At 43.4% G+C, this 17,557-nt stretch overlaps 1 protein-coding gene and 1 pseudogene across 1 annotated transcript; both read left to right on the plus strand.

Moving 5' to 3' along the window:
- The first annotated feature begins 391 nt into the window (after positions 1-391).
- On the plus strand, positions 392-1,183 carry LOC122105958 (olfactory receptor-like protein OLF3). The gene has a single exon (XM_042677261.1). The coding sequence runs from the start codon at positions 392-394 to the stop codon at positions 1,181-1,183; it is 792 nt and encodes a 263-aa protein (XP_042533195.1).
- Positions 1,184-14,609: 13,426 nt separating this feature from the next.
- On the plus strand, positions 14,610-15,538 carry LOC122105839 (annotated as a pseudogene).
- Positions 15,539-17,557: the final 2,019 nt, after the last annotated feature.

Here is a 17,557-nt window from a genome sequence, read left to right on the forward strand (position 1 = left end):
TGATGGAGAAGCTGCAGAATGATGACAACTTCCTCCGTTAGTTTCAGGCTGTAGCAGACCCTGCACTCGACTCCAAGAATTACATGGTATCCTTGTGAAGGCACTAGCCTGTTGCTGTAGAACAAGGACATAAAAAGCCTGTGAGGATCCTGGACTGGTGAATGATTTAACACTGAACATGGGACTGGCAAGCCCATGAATGTATATTCTTAAAAAAAATACTCTTGGCCTATTCAGTTTCTTCTGTTTTATTTTTTCTTCTGACTTCCTCTGCAAATTAATAGTCTTCAAACTTTTAGCAGATAACGAGACTTGGGTGAGTGGGTTTGTCCTCCTCGGCCTCTCCAGCGACCGGGACACTCAAGTCTCCCTCTTCGTCCTGTTCTTGGCCATGTACGTGGTCACAGTGCTGGGGAACGTTCTCATCGTTCTTCTGATCAGACTGGACAGCCGCCTGCACACTCCCATGTACTTCTTTCTCACCCACCTCTCCCTGGTGGACGTGTCCTATGCCACAAGCATAGTTCCTCAGCTGCTGGCGCATTTCCTTGCAGAGCATAAGGTGATCCCATTCCTGAGCTGTGCAGCCCAGTTGTTTTTCTCCCTGGCCTTGGGTGGCATTGAGTTTGTTCTGCTGGCAGTGATGGCTTATGACCGCTACGTGGCGGTGTGTGACCCGCTGAGGTACTCTGCCATCATGCATGGGGGACTGTGCACTAGGCTGGCCATCTCCTCCTGGGTCAGCGGCTCCATCAACTCTCTCATCCACACTTCCATCGCCTTTCAGCTGCCCATGTGCACACACAAGTCTATTGACCACATATCCTGTGAAATTCTAGCTGTGGTCAGGCTGGCCTGTGTGGACATTTCTTCTGATGAGATTATAATCATGGTTTCCAGCATCGTCCTTCTGATGACCCCCTTCTTCCTGGTTCTGCTGTCCTACATCCAGATCATCTCCAGCATCCTAAAGATGCAGTCCGCAGAGGGCCGGCGGAAAGCCTTCCACACCTGTGCCTCTCACCTGACGGTGGTGGTCCTGTGCTATGGCATGGCCATTTTCACCTACGTCCAGCCCCACTCCAGCCCTTCTGTCCTTCAGGAGAAGTTGATCTCTCTCTTCTATGCCATTTTGATCCCCATGCTCAACCCCATGATTTATAGCCTAAGGAACAAGAGGTGAAGGGGATCTGGCAGAAACTATTCAGACAATTGTCTGGATTCACCACAAAACTGACACTTGGGTGGCTTAGGAGCACCATTTGGAAGATGGAGTTTTGCCTCTTGTTCTCCACCAAGCTCAGACATGACAGTTGTGAGCCACCTTACCCCGGTAATCAGGAACGTCGGGAGGAGGCTCAGTGGTTGGGGGTCTGGGATGGGGTATGTTTTTATGTCCCATTAGCATGTTCAGAACAGTTAAACCCTACTGTCCTAGAACTTTCCACAATTACTTAGTTCTACAGCTGGAATCCAAAGATAGTTTGCCTCATGATGACGGTTCAAACCACAATTTCCTAATTTTGCAATATTTCTCTTTTTTTCTGCTTTTAAAAATATGTTTCTGCACTCTGAAAACATTACAGGATAGAATAGGAGACACCCTAGTTCTCCTTGGCACAGGCCGAAATTTTCTTAATAGAGATCCAGAAACACAACAAATCAAAGAAAGGTTGGACAAATGGGATTGCATGAAATTGCAGAGCTTCTGCATGGCAAAGGATATAGCTAACAAGATCAATAGAAAGCCCACGGACTGGGAGAAGATCTTCACTAGCCATACAACAGATAAGAGTCTCATATCTAAAATATACCTGGAACTCAAAAAATTAAATCCCCCCCAAAACAAATCTTCAAAGAAACAACTGCCCAATAAATAAGTGGGCTAAAGAATTGAAGAGAAACTTCTCTCAAGAGGAAAGAAGGATGGCTAATAGATACATGAAGAAATGCTCAACCTCTCTAGCCATAAAAGAAATGCAAATCAAAACAACACTGAGATACCACCTCACCCCAGTTAGAATGGCTATAATCAAGAACTCTAATAACAACAGATGCTGGAGGGCAAGTGGACAGAAGGGAACCTTACTGCATTGTTGGTGGAGTGTAAACTTGTTCAACCACTTTGGAAAGCAGTATGGAAATTCCTCAAAAGACTCCACATAGAGCTCCCCTATGACCCAGCAATCCCACTTTTGGGCATTTACCCAAATGATCACAAACAAGACCACACTAAAGTTACCAGCACAACTATGTTTATTGCAGCATTATTCACCATAGCTAAGATATGGAACCAACCCAGATGCCCCTCAGTAGATGAATGGATCAAGAAAATGTGGTATATATACACAATGGAATTCTATGCCTCCATCAGAAAGAATGACATTGCCCCATTTGTTAGCAAATGGAAAGACTTAGAAAAAATTGTATTAAGTGAAGTAAGTCAGGCCCAAAGAAACATAGGCCCCATGGTTCCCCATATTTGCAAAAACTAGTAGATGTCTGAGTCAAGCAGAAAATGTCAGATAAGTTGATGTTAGGGGAATAAACCCCAAGATAAGTATTCAAATGTTTTTTTTTCTTTCGTGCAATTGTTTCTAACATATTTATAAGATGATTTCTATGTTGCTTTGTATGTCCCTCCCCCACAGTATAACCCCTGCTTTCACTGTATTTGATATTGGTATAATTTGTGGAGAGAAAGGGAAAAAATGAATCGTTTAACTAGGGATACAGGTGGACCCATTGCAACAATGAGATGTACAAGTCGTTATGTCGGAAAAAAAAACTTTATAACTTTGGCAGGGGTTGGGAGGAGGTTCGGGTGGGGGAAGAGGTGGAGTATGGGAAGAGATGGGAAGGGGAAACAAAGAAGAGGTAACAATGCTTGATAAGAAATGTACTCGTTATCTTGCCCGTGTAATTGTAACTCCTCTCTACGGTATTTTCACAATAAAAAAAAAAAATGTGTCTCTGCTGGACTCTAGTGGCTCATGCCTATATTCCTAGCTACTCAGGAGGCTGAGATCTGAGGATCATATTTCAAAGCCAGCCCCGGTAGAAAAGTTTCTGTGGGAGACTCCTCTCTCCAATTAACCACTCAAAAACCAGAAGTGTCTCTGTGGCTCAAAGTGGTAGAGCACTAGCCCTAAGCAAAAGAGCTCAGGAACAGTGCTCAGACCCTGAGTTCAAGCCCTATGACTGACAAAAACAAATCATCTTTAAGTAGTCATATAAATGAATTTTCATTTAACAAAGTTTATGAACACAATATATCTTGATCAATGTCACCTCTTTCAACAATATTCCATGAGTTATTGAGATGTAATACTATGTAAATGAAGAGGAATATATAATTGAAATAAAACAACTTTTTTATTTATTTTGGGTTTTCTGTGTTATTTTTATTCTTTATGTTTATGGATTTTACATTGAACCACGGATTCTTATTCAAGAAAATGAGCACGGAGTTACACTTGGAATTGTTAGATGTCCTATTGGGAGTCAAATACGTAGTCACACTTGAAGATTTTGTCACAGTAATGCATGGTGATACAGCCATGACCAGCACTTCTGCGACTGTTATTCTGGGCTAAGATGAGGAGAATGTTATTACCCAAAGTGATTACACATTTTGTGTGTGCATAAGAACTACTACAATATGTAATGTATGATGGCACTGACTACCAAAACATCAACCAAAATTCTTGTTTTACTTTGATATGGATATAATTATTGATTGTTTTTATACAATGATGTTATTGGCTGTGAGACTTGGGTTTTTTCTAAATAGTGAACAATTTGAAAAGAACATTTGTGTATATGCATAGAATCTCCTCTCAAGTGTAGTTCGATTTCTCAAAATTTAGAAGCTCTCTGAAATAAAAAAAGGAAAGAAATTGAAAAAATTGTAAAAACATAAAATAGGAAACCCACAGTTAACCCCAGCTTTTCAGATTCCTTGAAAAGCCAATAAAAGATGAAATGGTTTTAGTGGAATTTTTAAGGAATTTAGTGGAAATTTTAAGAAACCTGATAGGTGAGTCTTCTAAGTAGAAGTTACCTCCATGCTCATTTATTCATTCATTCATTCATTCATTTTTGTCAATCTTGAGCTTGAATTCTGGGCCTTAGCATTGTCCCTGAACTCTTCTTGCTCAAGGCTAGTGCTCTACCACTTTGAGACACAGTGGCACTTCTGGTTTTCTGGTGGCTAATTGGAGATAAAAGTCTCATGGACATTCTTGCTTGGGCTGGCCTTGAATTGTAATCCTTGGATCTCAGCCTCCTGAGTAGATAGGATTACAGGCATGAGCCACCAGCACCCAGCTTCTTGCTTGTTGTAAAATCTTTCTCCCACCTCATCACACAAGCAGATTGTTGGTCGTGGAGCTTGAACTCTGGGCCTGGGCCCTGTCCCTGAGCTCTTCCGCTCTAGGCAAGCACTCTACCACTCCGGCCACAATGCCACTTCCAGTTTTCTGGTGGTTAATTGGAGACCAGAGTCTCACAGATTTTCCAGCTGAGGCTGCCTTTGAACTGTGATCCTCAGATCTCAGCCTCCTGAGTAATCTTAGGATTATAGGTGTGAGCCACTGGTACCCAGCCCCACAACTTTTATCATTGAGTCATAGGGAGTTCTTCTGAAAGTACACTATGCCTTTGATGAAATACACAGATGGGAAAAGAGAAGACACGGCAGAGCAGGAGACAGCTAAGGAGAAATGATACAGCAGCAAGTCTTCCCTTTCACTGCCAAAAGTTGTCACAGAGGGAGCCTCTTTTATGCTTTTGTGTCTTTATTAGGTTTCATGACTTGTAGTTATTCCATCTGTGAATATGTCACACAGTCTCCATGTTCAAAACTGAAGGCTCACGTATTCCACTGTACATTGAAAATTTGTACTTTACCTTAAAATTGATTTTATCCGAACTTTTCTGAGACAGCAGATGCTTCAAAGTACCAATGATATCAGGCTGGATTTTTTCTTTCTATTAATTCAATAAATACTAATGGAGTGCTTTCTGTTTACATGTTAGTGGTGTTGAATGTTCGATGAGACAGCACAGGACAGAAGCTAAAAGCTTGGCAGTCAAGGTTATGGCCAAAGAGTTGGAGGAAAGAGCACAGCAATGATAGTACAGTGAGATCAATGTTGTAGTGGGAATTGGCTCTGGGCTTGAATGAGAGGACTCCCTTAGCATGATTATGGAAGACTTTCTACATGAAGTAATGTTAGGATACAACAGATAAGAACATTTCATTTAGGAAACAAACAACTTGACCAAAACACATCAGTGGGAGCCGGGCACTGGTGGCTCACGCCTGTAATTCTAGCTACTCAGGAGGCTGAGATCTGAGGATCTCGGTTCAAAGCCAGCCCGGGCAGGAGAGACCGTGAGACTCCTATCTCCAATAAACCACCAGAAAACCGGAAGTGGCGCTGTAGCTCAAGTGGTAGAGTGCTCGCCTTGAGCTGAAGAGCTGAGGGACAGCGCCCAGGCCCAGAGTTCAAGCCCAACAACCGACAAAAAAACCCAAAAAAACAAAAAAAACATATCAGTGGAAAGACGTGTGTGTGTGTGTGTGTGTGTGTGTGTGTGTGTGTGTGTGTGTGTGAGAGAGAGAGAGAGAGAGAGAGAGAGGTACTTCAGTGACTTGAGCCATTCTGGAAGAGATGAGAGAGAAATTAAGCATGTTGATGCAGGGGTAAAATCAGATAAAATCAGGCAGAGCTTTCAAATCACATTTAAGCTTTTGCCTGGTAGAAATAAGGGGGTCCTGATAGAGTTTCAGCAGAGGGCATCTTGATAGAACTAAACATTTGAGAGATTACTAGCAAATTAATATGAGAAAGGGAAGACTCAGCCCACAATACCTGTTCATAATAGTCAGGACTTTCTATTGTTGGGTCTTCGAAGTATATTCTGAAGGTATGTTCCTACTAGCTCCATCCTTTCATTTACCTTCCGTAGATCTTGGAGCATCTGCCAAGCCCCAGAGGCTTTTTGAATAACAAATACGGGTGTGTTCCAAGGATTTATAGAAGGGCGGATATGCCCGAGGCTTATCTGTTCCTCCACCAGAAGGTGGAGGGCTTCAAGTTTGGGTTTGGTCAATGGCCACTGCTCCACCCAGATTGGGCTTAGGGCGGAGTCCGTCCACCAGGGGGACGGTCCAATGGGCCTGGGTCACCCTGCCACGAGGCTGCCTGGGCCTCACAGCAGGGGGGGTTCCTCCTTGCGTTAAAGGGGCTAGAGGATGCCCCTCCCCAAGTTTAAAGACTTCCCATCTAAATCAAATTTGTATCCCTCCCTGCCCCTGGGGTAGGGTATAGGGGGCGGTTTGCCCATGGGCCAGTTGGCAGGGGATTGTTGTAAACAATCCCTCTTAAAGTGCCCTTCCTGCCCCCATTTAAAACAAGTCCCTCTCCCCGATGGCCTTGGGGTTCCTTGGCCCTGGGCTGCCAGCGCCTGAGTAATGGCCTCAGTCATTGTAGATGCCTGAGCCTGTAAAGCTAAAGCTAGTGATTGGGACTGGTGCTGTTGCGTTCCCACATCCTGTGAGGCCACCACCCATCTGCTCAGGGAACTCTCTCTCAATCCTGTGCAGGCCATGCGGTGGTCTGCATTCCCTTCCCAGACCAGCAGCTTTACAAACTGATCTCGGAGGTTCCCTGTCGGCAGCTTGAGGTGAACACTCTGTTGGACTTGGTCTATGAAATCAGGTCGAGGCTCACCCAGTTTTTGTCTCACTTCTGCCATGGGGGACTCAGTAGGCCCATCATCTAGTTTGTACCACACGGCAAGTCCTGCCTGCCTCACCTGGTCACGGTACGGGCCAGGTATTGCGGCCTGTTGGATGCCAGTGGAGTACCCTTCCCCCTTCCCTGCTAGCATGGCATAAGTAATAGGTTTTGCTGGTTGAGCCTGCCGGTTACTCTCCGCTTGCACTCTGCATTCCTCCTTAAAGAAAGCACACCATTTAATAAACTGAGAACTAGTGGTCTGGGCCCAGGGAGAGTTTGGGCCATCCTCCGCCACCGCCTTGCGGAGCTCTTTAAGATCCTTAGCTTCCCATGGATACCATTCCAAGGGCCTGTTAGCCCCTGATGCCACATTGACCGGATACGCTTGGGGAAGCGAATCCTGTGGCCGAGAGTCTGGGCTCTTGGGTGGCCCTTCCTTTCCAGAGCTCTTGGGTGGCCCTTCCTTTCCAGAGGAGGTCTCCGAGTAGGTTACTTCCTCAGCCCTTGGTCCCTCCATGTGGTAGGGGTCTGGGCTTTGCAAGTCCCTCTCGCAGGTCTCGTAGGGCGCCGTACCTCCCATCCAATCAGGGGAATGGGGAGGGGGCCTAGGACCGTCCGGGGCACCTGAGTAACTGCCTCCGCCCCTGCATGCACAGATAGTGTGTTCCCGGTTGAATTTGACCTTTTCCTTTTCCTTTTTACTTCCCAAGTCCTCCTGTACTCCTTCTAGGCTAATGTTGCCTCCTCCTCCTTCTTCTGTGATATAGCATTACCCATATTTAGGGTTTCACTTACCCCGAGAGACCGCTTAGCCTCGGCCGGTATCTTTTCCTTTCGTGCCCCACGTTGGGCGCCAGATGTTGGGTCTTCGTCCGTCCCACGAAAGACGGGCGGGGTCCGAGGAAAGGTAAGTGCGGCGCTCGCCCGTTCCCTAGCCTCCCTCAGCCCAGGAGACAATCAGACACAGCGGGGAGCCAAATCCAGCAGGTAAAAAAACTCGTTTATTAACAGAGAGCAGCCCCTTTTAAAGACAACAAGGGTGGGTGGCATGGTAAGGGAGGAAGAGGAACCAATCACTGTCAAGGTCACACCCTATCATTCACCTGAGCCCTCACGGGCTGGTTAGGCACTGATCAGAAGATCAATTGGGGTCTGCCCACTCAACCCCTCCCAGAGCCATCTTGGCTGGCCATGTGCTCTCCAGTAAATTAGGCTCTGCCCACTCAACCCCTCCCAGCGCCATCTTTGCTGCCCATGTGCTCCACATTCTATGATTGTTGCAGCCTTGTGGAGCTCTAATATTATTACTTCTGTTGAAAAACATGAGGAAAGCAGTGCAAGAGGAAACTTGGAAAGGACCTACCACATTTAATTTCTCAGTTTCTTTAAGATTTCAGAGACGTAAGTGGCTCACATCTATATACTCAGCTATTCAGGAGGCATAGGAGGATCAGCCAGGGCAAAAATGTGGGATGCTGTCCACAAATTAAAGCAGAAAGGGTGGAAGCATGGCTCAAGTGGTAGAGAAAAAGACTTAGTTCCAATCCCAAGACTGCAATTTGTACATAAATATGTATATATATATATATGCACACATATGTTCTGAGGCTCCTTGAAGAACTAGAAAATGTCTGTCAATTTTTCTTGCAGTCAATTGTAGACAAATACAATTTTGCTAAGAGAAATTATAAGTACTAACAACAATATAGCTATTAAGTTCTATATAAATGCTATGCAATAACTCTGATCTGTGTTTTCACTAAGTGCTAAGTGCTATCTAAATACTATTGCTAGAGATCTAGTACAATTCAAATTTGTGAGTACTTAGAGAGTACGCAGCCATAAGCAGGCACACAGGAGGAAGGAGACAATGTAACTTTCAATAATCTTTCTTAACATTTTTTTTTTTTTGGTCAGTTGTGAGGCTTGAACTCTGGGCCTGGATGCTGTCCCTCAGCTCTTCAGCTCAAGGCGAGCACTCTCCTGCTTTAGCCACCATGCCACTTCCAGTTTTCTGGTGGTTTATTGGAGAGAAGAGTCTCATGGATTTTCCTGCCCAGGCTGGCTTTGAACCGTGATCCTCAGATCTCAGCCTCCTGAGTAGCTAGGATTACAGGTGTGAGCCACCAGCACCTGGTTTTTAAAAATTTTTTGACTTTTATTTTTTTGAAATGAAAGCAGCTAATCCTTTGGTTCACACATATGAAAATAAACAAGGAGCCAGTTCATGTAGATAATATTTTCCCCTAAGATAAATTCTCATGTACTTATGAAATAAATATGGATCACATCTTCTAGAATAACAACTGGTGTACAAGATGGTAGTCATGATTCCAAAAAGGAATAGGTGTCACTTCTTTTTTTTTTTTTGGGTCCAGTCATGGGGCCTGAACTCTGGGCCTGGGCCCTGTCCCTCAGCTCTACAGCTCAAGGCTAGAGCTCTACCACTTGAGCCACAGCACCACTTCCGGCTTTTTTCTTTTTGCTTATGTGGTGCTGGGAATCGAACCCAGGGCCTCAGGCATGCAAGGCAAGCGCTCTACCACTGAGCCACCTTCCCAGCCCCCTAGGTGTCACTTCTTATAGTATGAAAGGTACCAAGTCAGGCACAAAAATAGCTTGAAAGCTGGGTATATTAATGCTTACCTGTAATCCCAGGACTCTTAAGGCTGAGGTGGGAGGATTAAGTCTGGAGACTGTCTTTGCTCATAGTGAGTTCAAGGCTAACCCATGTGAGTTTACTACATAGGGAGACCTTGTCTATAAATAAACAAATACATAAATAAATGGCTATATCCTATTGCTACTATCTGCATTCTGCTAGCTACTTTCTGCATTCGCACAATGCACAACCACACACTCAAGTGTCACTGAAACCATTCTGTTTTATGAAAGTTTGATGGGAATTAACCATCATAGCTATCTTCCTGGTGTGTGTGTGTGTGTGTGTGTGTGTGTGTGTGTGTGTGTGTGTATGTGTGTGTGTGTGTGTGTGTGTGTGTGTAGACCTAAAGAGATTCATTGCCAAGTGCCCTGGCCTGCTAGGCCAGTGTCAAATAACATTTTGGGTACAAGTAGAGGCCATAAACACTATATTAAGTGCAGATGCGTAACTTTGTGGATTTTTTTGTAATGGCTTCCTTACACTCAACTCTCTCACACAGGTGTATCTTTATTAGATATTTTAGTCCATAAGGAGGCCTCCTGAACCCATTTCTGTAGTATCTGAAGAATATAATATGAAAGCAGATCTCTAGATTCAAACACAGTTAAGTATTTTCACAGTTCTTCAAAGGCATCTTCCAATAGTGATTTAGAAAAGAAAAATGTCCCTGAAAGTGGTTGCATCAGTTACAACAAGAATAAGAGTTGTGTTGTAGGAAATGTGGCTCAAAGATCCTCTGGCTGGCTCGTGAATAATTGGGTACCATTGGTTTAATATTCTAATTCATGAGTGCTTGGAGAGACAGTCGCCTGAAAGTTATGACTTTCTCAAAGAGAAATTTCAACAGAGACTAAGGAGAGTGTCGCTTGGGGAAACGGGACTTTGGATTCTCTCTTCATTTCCAGGCTTAGGGAATACTAACATCTCACTTGTAAAGTCTTACAGGATAGATAAGAAGAGGTTCCTGAATGAAGTGGGAAAATGGAGGGCTTTTTTTAAAGGAAAAAATAAAGATAAAAATGTAACAGAAGAAAGCCTAACAAACACAGAATAATTTCCTACAGAGATTTTTATCTGGGAGGGTATAGGAGTTACTTCTTCCAAATCCCACATCTTGGACAAGTTTTCTCTCCAATTGGTCCACTGCTGGCCTCTTCTTCCAGTGACGGAGTGAGATGTGTTCAGAGGCTGTCTGGTGTAAAACTAGGGTCTCCTAAACCCTGTGGCTTTTACTGAGGTTCTTAAACTTCACATAGAAATTGAACTGAACTTGGCTTATAAAGAGATAAAAGTCCCATTTTGCAATCTTTTTGTAAGAAGACACATTTGGGTAGCCAAATCAGCAGACTTTCCTACGATGTGTTTCTGGATCTTTCTAAAGAGAGAATAGGTTTGAGTCCGTCATGCTTCTTTGGAGGAGGTGGAAAAGGTAGGGTAACATCTGTGAAGTCCTTCACCAAGAAGGGGATGAAGCTCAGGAGAATGCAAAAGCCTCCACCGCCTCCTGTGGACCGAGCAGAGCACAGGTTTGTGCTGACCAGGCACTCCTCAGTGGTGCTGGTCAGAAGGTCCCTTCTGAGTTGTGGGCTATGGCGTGTACAGGCATATAAGTAAATATGTCGGAGGAGGAAGTAGGGATGTGTGGGAAGGCAATTTAGCCCAATTACACTTTTGGGGACAGCTTAAAATTTTTATGTGGCTTGTTTGTTGTGAACACCTGTGCTGTGTGATTAGCAAAAGCTAGACACACGATTCTAGGAAGGAAAGGTGGTACAGAAATGCTTTCTTGCCATGCACAACATGGTCATTTCACTTCTGAAACTTGGTTAAGATTTAGTTATATGGCAATATATTAGGGTAGGTATCTTTGGATCCGGTCGTGGGTCCTGAACTCTGGGCCTGGGTGCTGTCCCTCAGCTCTTCAGCTCAAGGCTAGCACTCTACTACTTGAGCCACAGTGCCACTTCCGGCTTTTTTTTCTGCTTATGTGGTGCTGAGGAATCGAACCCAAGGCCTCATGCTTGCAAGGCAAGCACTCTACCACTGAGCCAACTTCCCAGCCCAAGGGTAGGTATTTTTGTACTTTTTTTTTTTTTTTTTTTTACCTTTTTTGTTTTTCTGTTGGTCGTGAGGCTTGAACTCTGGGCCTGGGCACTGTCCCTCAGCTCTTCAGCTCAAGGCTAGTGCTTTACCACTTGAACCATAGCACCACTTCCAGTTTTCTGAGTGATTTATTGGAGATAAGAGTCTCATGGACTTTCCTGCTCGGGCTGGCTTTGAACTGCGATTCTCACGTCTCAGCCACCTGAGTAGCTAGGATTATAGGCGTGAGCCACTGGCACCCAGCTTCTTTTACTTTTTGTCTACTTTCTCTATACAAATTCCTGTCTCTCTCTCTCCTCTTTCTGTCTTGCTTTTACTATTGATGCATCTTCTTATCTCTTTTATCCTCCTTTCTTCCCATCTTCCAATGAGTTAGCACAGACAAGAAGGCATGGTCCATTCAGACAGATCAAGAAACAAGGTGATAGAAGTTAACCCAAATGTAGTATATGCATTCTTTGGGAGAGGTACTATTAAAAAAAAAGTGATGGTGATATATGACAGCTGTTTTTCTTCTATCTATAATCAACACATTCCTTATTGGTCTTAATTTTTTGTGAGTGTACTGAGGCTTAAATTGGCCTTGCACTCATTCAGGGTTCTCACTCATGGCTGGTGGTCTGGTGGTCTACCATGCGAACCACATCCCCAGGGCTGTCTTTTGCTTGTTCACTGAAGATAAGAGTCTCATGGATTTAATCTGTCCAGGGTGACTCTGAACCATGATGCTTAGATTTCATTCTCCTAAGAAGGTAGGACTCAAGTTGTGGCCACCAGCATTCTGCTAATTATTATTAATTTTGGAAGAAGTCAAGTGTTCAAAACTTCAATAAATGAATTTGAGTTTTCTTATTTGGAACCTGATGTCCAGGAAGCAATCATCATACACAATTATCACTGCATTATCATGTTCATTCCTCTGCTGTCACAATTCCTTATGTGACTTATTTCCTAGGTAACAGAAGAACCAGAAAGTACCCTTATTCGTTTCTCAGAGCTTGCTTATGAAACAATATCTGTTTATGGTTGATTTCCATTGATGGGTCCCAGGCTCTGACATACCTCTGACTTGTCTCTCTATTTGCAATCTGCAGTATCTACAAGTGATGATGCTTTTAACTCTTCCTTTTTCACTAGGGCTAAAAAGGGTGGATGTGCTCTTTCCTTTTTGAGGGGAGTAAAGAGGGTTTAAACTCCGGGCATTGCATTTGAATAATGTTGAACTATACCTACAGACTTGTTTTTCATTGGTTACTTTTTGGGTCAGCTCTTGCTTCCTGCCTGGACGCACAAAAGAGCTATGATTCTACTTCCTCTAGATTTCTTGTCACTGAAATCATAAACACAAACCAATGTATTCAGCTTTCCTCCTTGAGGATGAAATGTGACATTTTTTGTCTAGGCTCTGACACTAGGAAGATACATATTACAGCACCAAGCTATGATAGCTAGAATTATAGGAGTGATTTATCACTGATAGACTGATTTCTTTGTTCTGATAAAAATATTACAATGTGACCAGCTAACCTGTTGAAATTCTGAAGTCTAAAGAATTAAAGGATGGCCTCTCTTTGCTGTATCTTATATACATTATATCAGGTAAGAATTGGTTATTAAGCTTAATTCATTCCTAGATGAAAGAATGATGTATATGTATAACTCCCAGGGCCTTTTTGTCTGCTGGCCAATCAAATGTTCTAGCATTTTATTTATTGTTCTATGGTAAGCCATCCTTACACATGAACATACTCAGTCCATGCTGGATTCTCATCAATGCCTCCCTGACGGCCAGTGGCAAGTAGGTGATATACATGGTTGGGACAGTTTTGTCTATCCCGTCCCATATTTTGTAGTTAAAAGGCAGAGTGGAGAGCCAGAGTCTGTGAGGAATTGAGCGTGAGCTTTTCTGAGTTCATGGGACTTTTGGAAAACATTTGTGATTTGAAAAAAAAAAAACAAAAGCATGATTACTAAGAGTGCCAGAGAGTATTTCATAATATAGGACCCTAGACTTTTCCAAAACACTAGCACACTATCAAGATTAGAAAGTATAGGGATAGTATTCGGAAGACTAGGGTATTATCGAGTCATGATCTAGGAAAACAGCACAAAGACCAGCAAAGCAGTTCTCCAATGAAGTGAAGCATTCAAATAGTTGACTAAGGGCAAAGGAACCAGGCAGGATGGTCCTGTAATTCTGGCCTGCAGGAAGGGGAGGAGGACAGGGAGTTTAAGGCCAGCCTTGGCTGTACAGCATGACCTAATTTCACAAGCAAACAAACAAACAAACTCCAAACAAAGAAACAAAGTAAGAGTAAAGGGAGTTAATAGAAAGAGTCAACCAACTTGTAATGTTAATTTCAGGTAATTATTTTCTGTCACACTGTAGCCTCTAAACCCTACCTATCATTATTTTTAGGACACATACAAAATAGAATGAGTGAGATTCCTACAATCCCTTAGTTAATTGGCTATTTGTGGCAGGTATTTGAGTTTTTACACCTATGAGAGGTTAAAGCTTCTTGTAGTTTGTTTTTAAATAGACATGCCCTGTTCACCTGTCCTTTACTACTCTTCTAAAGGAAGAAGAATGTACCAGGGGATTATTTCCTCCTATCTTCTCATCCACATAGAAACAGGCGTGAAGAATCTTACTATGGGGGATGAATCACCCAGATGTTCCTGTTCTTTTTTAATTTTTATCAACTCTAAAACAATTTCTGATGTATCTTTGCAGCTTTGAATGTTCCAATTTTTAGCTTGAAGCCAAAATTTTCTGATACTACTAACTTGAACACGGAGTACCATATTTGTGAAGTTACAGAATCCAGAGGCTAAAAGATAAACTATTATAACTGTATTCACAACTGCCCTTGTCACTTGTGGCTGCTGAGGTAGTATGTAAGGGGAAATCTGTGTCCAGCAGAGAAATGGATAAACTTCATGGTTAGGAAAAGAGTCGAGGTCTCTTTTACAACTCAACTGCCCAGGCATTCTAATAAAATCTTCCCAACTTAAGGACAGAAACAAGAGGTTTGGGTTGCCTCTTTTCTGGTATGCATTGATGTGTAGGATGTGGCACCCAGAGGCTCATGGGAAAGGAAAACCAGACTTGGGTGAGTGCGTTCATCCTGCTGGGCTGTCCAGTGCCTGGGAGCCTCAGATCTCCCTCTTTGTTCTGTTTTTTGGCTATGTATTTGGTGACTGTGTTTGGCAACTTCCTCATCCTTTCCCTGACTGTGCCAGACAGCCGGCTCCATACCCCCATGTACTTCTTCCTCAGTGTGGTGTTGTTCGTGGACATCTGTTACACCAACAGCAATTGGGCCACAGATGCTCCTGCACTTCCTGTTGGCCAGGAAGGCCATCTCTTTGCACAGCTGTGTGCTCCAGCTGTTTATCTACCTGGCCCTGAGCAGCATGGAGCTCTTCCTGCTGGGAGCCATGGCCCACAACCCCTATGTGACTGTGTGTCACCTGCTACACTACACGGTCATCATGCGCGGGGAGCTGTGCTTGGGGCTGGCTGCTGGCTGCTTAGTGGCCAGGCTCACCAATTCACTCCTGCAGACCTGATCGGTTTCCGGTTACCATGGTGACGTTATGTCCTTCATCACTTCGCCTGCGAGATGCTATCTGTGCTGAGGCTGTGTGGACATCTCCTTCAATAAGGTCATGGTGGCCGTGTCTGGATTTCTGGTGATGCTGTGTCCCTGCTTCCTGGTGCTGTTCTCCTGTGCACATGTGGCTGCTGCCATTCTGGGCGTTCGGTCTTCCCAGGGATGTCACAAAGCCTTGGGGACCCACGCCACCTTCTTGGCTGTGGTTTTCTTGTGTTTCGGGACAGCCATCTTCACCTACATGCAGCCTGTGGGTGCCTCCTCTGAAGAGAGGAGAAGATGGCCCCCCTCTTCTCTGCATCATGACCCCCATGCTCAATCCCTCAGCCTACAGCTTGAGGAACAAGGATGTGATTGGGGCCTTACAAGAAGTGCTAGGAAAATGTATGAGAAAATGGTAGATGCAAAGAATTCCTCCTTCCCACCAACTGGCCAAGGAAAGTCACTGCATGCAGAAAAGAGATGATGGACATGTTCTTTCTTCTCAGATTTTTCTAACAGAGCAGATCACATTTCTATATGGCTGGAACTTCACATTTTAGCAGTTGTGGGTTTTAAGATTAAAAAAATTTGTATCTACTTATTGTATAAGGAGTTTTATCTTATTATCACGTAGAGTACCCCAATAAAACATCCCTTCATCTCTTGCCTTTGTCTCCAACCCCCTTCTAAAGACAGATATACCAGGTTTCATTGTTCTATTTCAATCATATTCATCCTTATTCACCCTCCCCGCTGGATCTTCTGCCTCCTACTGGTACCTGACCCCCAACAGAGCCGATTTTACTTTCCTGGCACTCATTGTGAGTGTCTATTAATTTTACAAGGTTTTTTTTTTTTTTTTACCATGGTATTCCACACATGCAAATATTGCATTTTGGTCAGATTGATCTCCTCTATTGTGTTTGCTTGCCTGATGACATGTGGTTAAAAACAAAAGCAGAAACAACAACACCGTCGAAGAATGTACGCTCCTTGAGAACAAGGGTGTGCACATTTGAGCACATTGGAAGGGATTTCAGTGCCTGAGCAAGCTGATTAAATACCTAGGGTCTCAATCATTTATTGACTGAAATCAAGTCTTTTGCTCTCCAGTTCTTTTTTTTTAATTTAATTTAATTTTATTTGTGAACATACTGTACAGAGGGGTTACAATTACATGGGCAGGATAATGCATACATTTCTTACCAAGCATTGCAGCCTCCTCCTTTGGTTTACCCTTCACATCCCTTCCCAGCCTCTCCAGTTCTTTACTTGCCTTTTCAACAGCTCTTTTAATGTATTTGTTGGAATAATTATGATTGGGAAATATCTTTAAATGCTTTATATTGCTATGCATCTTAGTCTACATATTAGGGTTATTTCCCACTAGACACTGCATATTTAAAATTCATACATTTTTTCCAGTCCACTGTTGTTATTATTCATGCGCATCCATGGTATTTACAGTATTCTTAGTCATTATAAACAATGTACACCGTGAGAATCTACACACTCATTTTGGGGGAAGGGGCGAGAGGAGTGTGTTCTAGTTCTGCATTTTTTCATGGTTAAAGGCTGGCCATTCTCGCTAGCATTTTTTTTTTTTTTAGTGCATAGAAGGTAGTTGTGCTTTTACTGGAAATTGAATGAATTCAGCTTTCTAAATAACAAGCCAAACCAAAATCCTGTTCTTAAAAGGAAAATGAAAAGTCCTAAGGAGATCTCAGAGGGCAGAACTTGGGTGATGGAGAGCCAGGTAATCTTGCCTCGCTTGGGATGGGGGTGCAAGTCCGCAGCTCATCACACTCACTTGAAATCATATACACAGAGAGTCCACATCCGTAGTGTCCTGGGTTGTCTGGACCAGCTACTATTGCTCAAAGAAAAGTGAAAATGGGCAAATTGGAATGACAAAGTAATGGAAGGTTCATTGCAACTACATCCTTATCAACGAAGGCAAACATGCTTACCATTCAAAGGGGGATTGCTGAAGAGCAGCCACAGGTCTCTTGAGAAACTAAAAGTTTGATGAGCTCCTTCCTGTTCCCCTGGGACAAAGAAAGCCAAATTCTGTTTGCAAAGTTGAAACGTAGATTAGGGTTCTAGGTGTAGAAGTGTCTAGATGGAAGGAGAGAGCAAAGAAAAAGAAACCTCATAAACAAAACATAATTGGTCCCCTGGAGATTTCCTTCCCAAAGTTTGAGAAAGTTACTTGCTCTCACTAAACTCTCCCAGACTTAACAAAGTTGAAGGGGTACAGACAGACAGACTTCTCTTCCCTTCAAAGGTGAGTCAGGCATCTCTTTGTTTCTTCCACACTTACTTAACAAGGTGAGTCACAGATTTCTGAAGTTCACTCTGCTTCTATATTCAAGCTTATGGGTATGGTAACTTGATAAAGTTGTCCTCTAGTGGAAATACCTCTGAAGAAGGTAGAT

Source organism: Dipodomys spectabilis, unplaced genomic scaffold (genome assembly GCF_019054845.1).
Source record: "Dipodomys spectabilis isolate Male_0828 unplaced genomic scaffold, ASM1905484v1 ptg000034l, whole genome shotgun sequence".
Lineage (NCBI taxonomy): Eukaryota > Metazoa > Chordata > Mammalia > Rodentia > Heteromyidae > Dipodomys > Dipodomys spectabilis.